General features: G+C 44.1%; 1 protein-coding gene across 1 annotated transcript; it reads right to left on the reverse strand.

Annotated features, from left to right (window-relative positions):
• Nucleotides 1-6: 6 nt before the first annotated feature.
• On the reverse strand, nt 7-3,164 carry LOC109953738 (zinc finger protein 239-like). Its single transcript, XM_020589202.1, has one exon. The coding sequence runs from the start codon at nt 3,133-3,135 to the stop codon at nt 2,260-2,262; it is 876 nt and encodes a 291-aa protein (XP_020444858.1). The 5' UTR covers nt 3,136-3,164; the 3' UTR covers nt 7-2,259.
• Nucleotides 3,165-3,170: the final 6 nt, after the last annotated feature.

Here is a 3,170-nt window from a genome sequence, read left to right on the forward strand (position 1 = left end):
TGAAGCTGTGAGACTGGCAGTGAGAAAATAAAGGTAATCACTCCAGCACAAAGCAAATGTGCACAGTTTTTTTTTTATTTTTATTTTTTTACTCTAAGCCATGTCTGTTCATAGTGCTCGTCAGCACCGTGATAAATGTGAGAAGTGCAGTGCAAATCTCCAGGTTCCATAAAATCAGTATATTCATCAACAACCAGTTGTTTAGCTTCAGCAACAAGTGAAAAAGTCAGTGGACCATTTTGCAATTTCCACTCATACACATATATTAACTCACAAGGGCTATTAAGCACAAATGAGTGTGTGTGTGTGTGTGAGTCACTGTCATGGTGAACAGTGATACCATCAGAGGTTGAACAAAGTTAGATTCTAAGTTTACACATAAGATCTCTGTCTAAGAGACTGACAGGACAATGTGAACAGAGCAGAAAACAATGTTTAAATGATCTTCCCTCAGAGAGGAAGTAGCTCCTGAATCAACAAGGAATGTAACTAACTGCCCCTGAATAAAGAATATGAACTGAAGAAATTGTTCATGTGCTTCAGATTCACATTTGACACAGGTGCCCTGAGGCTCAAATTTGCTCTCTAATACCTTAATGGTGTGTTGTATAAGTATGTGCGGGTTAGTATCAGCAAGCTGGTCTTCATTGCAGTGTGTGTGTGTTATCACTCATCTGTAGCTGCTGTGTCTCATCTGTAGGCACAGTGTTGGTCTCATCCACTGTCCCTCCTCCCCCTTCGCCACCACCAACCTGCCTTCAGTCAAATATTGAGGAGCACTGGTGAACGTTCTCCAACTCACGAGCACATCCCCCTCTCTGGAAGTCTCTCATATTGTTCCTGGACGGCTTGGTACATGGTCATGGCTGCCATGTGTAGCTCCTTTGACCTTATCTTCTTTGGCCCGCTGTCTCTACTGCAGCTGATCTTGGGCATGACTGGCATGACGTCGTAGTTCACTCAGATGGGCGTCTGTGTAGCCCATACATGGTGTCTTAGCTGCTGCTGCAATTTCAGGTCTCAGTCCATTTAGAAAGCAGTTGCTAAGATGTGTTTCCCACACACCAGGAGCATTGCCAAATCAGCTGGTTGTTCCAGGCCACTATGAATGTTAAACAGCTCTGTAAGGTGGTGTAAATACTCCTCTGTCGATTCTCCTTCCTGTTGTCTGCAAGACGTGATTTTACTCATGTCCACTTTAGTGGGAAACTGGTCACGAAACACAACTCCCAAGGCTGGAACAGCATCTCTGTATGGGGCGTTATCAGCGCGATTCCAGTCAATGTTGCAGACACGCAGGTCATTTACTAGGAAACGACGTGTCACATGCTGGAGATCGACAGGTTTCATTGTTGTTACTAACAGGCATTTCAGTTCAGTCATGGTGGGACGAAATTCAGTGCAGAAAATGGAGAACTGTTCTGCAAATTTCTGTCCAGATGCTGTTGGGTCTGAAAGATGCTGTGCTGCAGCAGTAATATCATCAGTGGTCCATGTTCAGAACACAAGGATGGGACCAGTAGGGCCAGACACTTCAACCATGGGTAATGATAGTTCAGCATTGGAAGATGGGCCAGTGGCTGCACTCATGTCATACGCAGTACCACTGCACGTTGTCTGCCGCGACAGAAGGCCCAGAGAGACCGGTGGGTCGTATGATTGGGGTTTGACGTCAGGTCTGTCCTGAAGTTTGTGCGTGACAGACTGTCTGGGCCGTGGTGGTGCAGGTGGTGGGCAGGCGTCAAGGTGGGGGTCCAGCTTCAGAGCCGTACACTGCAGATACAGAGAACTGAGCGGCAGATTACTGTTTTCTTTTTTTATTGACAAGACATCCTTTATGCTTTCCTGATTTTGACATTTCCTTGAACATTCTCTCTCTAAACCTACTTTCTGCTTCATTCCTCCACATGTTCAAACACATTCTATGATTTTCTACATCTTTAAGTTCCTTCAGCGATATTTTCTTTGTCTTATATAATGCCTCCTTCTTTCCCTTTAATTTATTTTCAAGTTCCTCAATTTTTTTTTTTTTTTTACACTTAAAGAACCCCCGTGGGGAAAACCAAATTCACACCCTCATTGTTAACACATCGTATACGATCAATAAAAGTCGCACAGCATCTGCTCCGCTTAAGAGGCCTACAGAAATTCTCGTCCAACCCTAACATGAAATCTGTTAGTAACTCAGGATGAATCTTTCATTTTATGGAATATCAGCACTACGTCTGAAAGCTCCCCCACGTTTTGCAAGAACAACTTTTAACCTGTATGAATTCTTTTATGTTTTTTCAAAAGTGATGCTGTACGGAAGCTTTTCTCACAGTTACTGCAAGAATATGGCCTCTCACCTGTGTGGACTCTTAAATGAATGGCCAAATCTGACTTCTGCTTGAAATCTTTCCCACAGGTGTGGCATACAAATGGCCTCTCACTTGTGTGGACTCTTAAATGAATGGCCAATTCTGACTTCTGCTTGAATCCTTTCCCACAGGTGTTGCAAACAAATGGCCTCTCACCTGTGTGGACTCTTAAATGTCTAGTCAATTCTGAGCCCTGGCTGAATCCTGTCCCACAGGTGTGGCAAACATACGGCTTCTCACCTGTGTGGATTCTCATATGTGCTGACAAGACATCACAACGAGTGAAACTCCTCCCACATGTTTTGCAAACATATGGCTTCTCACCTGTGTGGATTCTCATGTGGAGCTGCAAGCCACCTCTTTGTCTGAAACGCTTCCCACATGTTTTGCAAAAATACGGCTTCTCACCTATGTGGATTCTCATGTGGGTACGCATGTGATCTCTCCGTGTGAAACTCTTCTGGCACATTTTACAAGAATATGGCTTCTCACCTGTGTGGATTCTCATGTGGACATGCAAGCTACCTCTTCGTATGAAACTCCACCCACATGTTTCACAAACAAATGGCTTCTCACCTCTGTGGATCCTCAAATGCTCAAACAAGTTACTACTATAAGAAAAACTCTTCCCACATGTTTCACAAGAATACGGCTTCTCACCTGTGTGGCTCCTCAAATGTCGGTTCAATATGGACTTAAACTTAAAATCTTTCCCACAAGTGTCACATCTGAAGGACTTGTTACCTGTGGTAGGATCAGAGTCAGTCTGTGACATGGGAGACTTGTCCACATTGCTACTGTGACTGGTTG

This window comes from Monopterus albus, unplaced genomic scaffold (assembly GCF_001952655.1).
Source record: "Monopterus albus unplaced genomic scaffold, M_albus_1.0 scaffold1137.1, whole genome shotgun sequence".
Classification (NCBI taxonomy): Eukaryota; Metazoa; Chordata; class Actinopteri; order Synbranchiformes; family Synbranchidae; genus Monopterus; species Monopterus albus.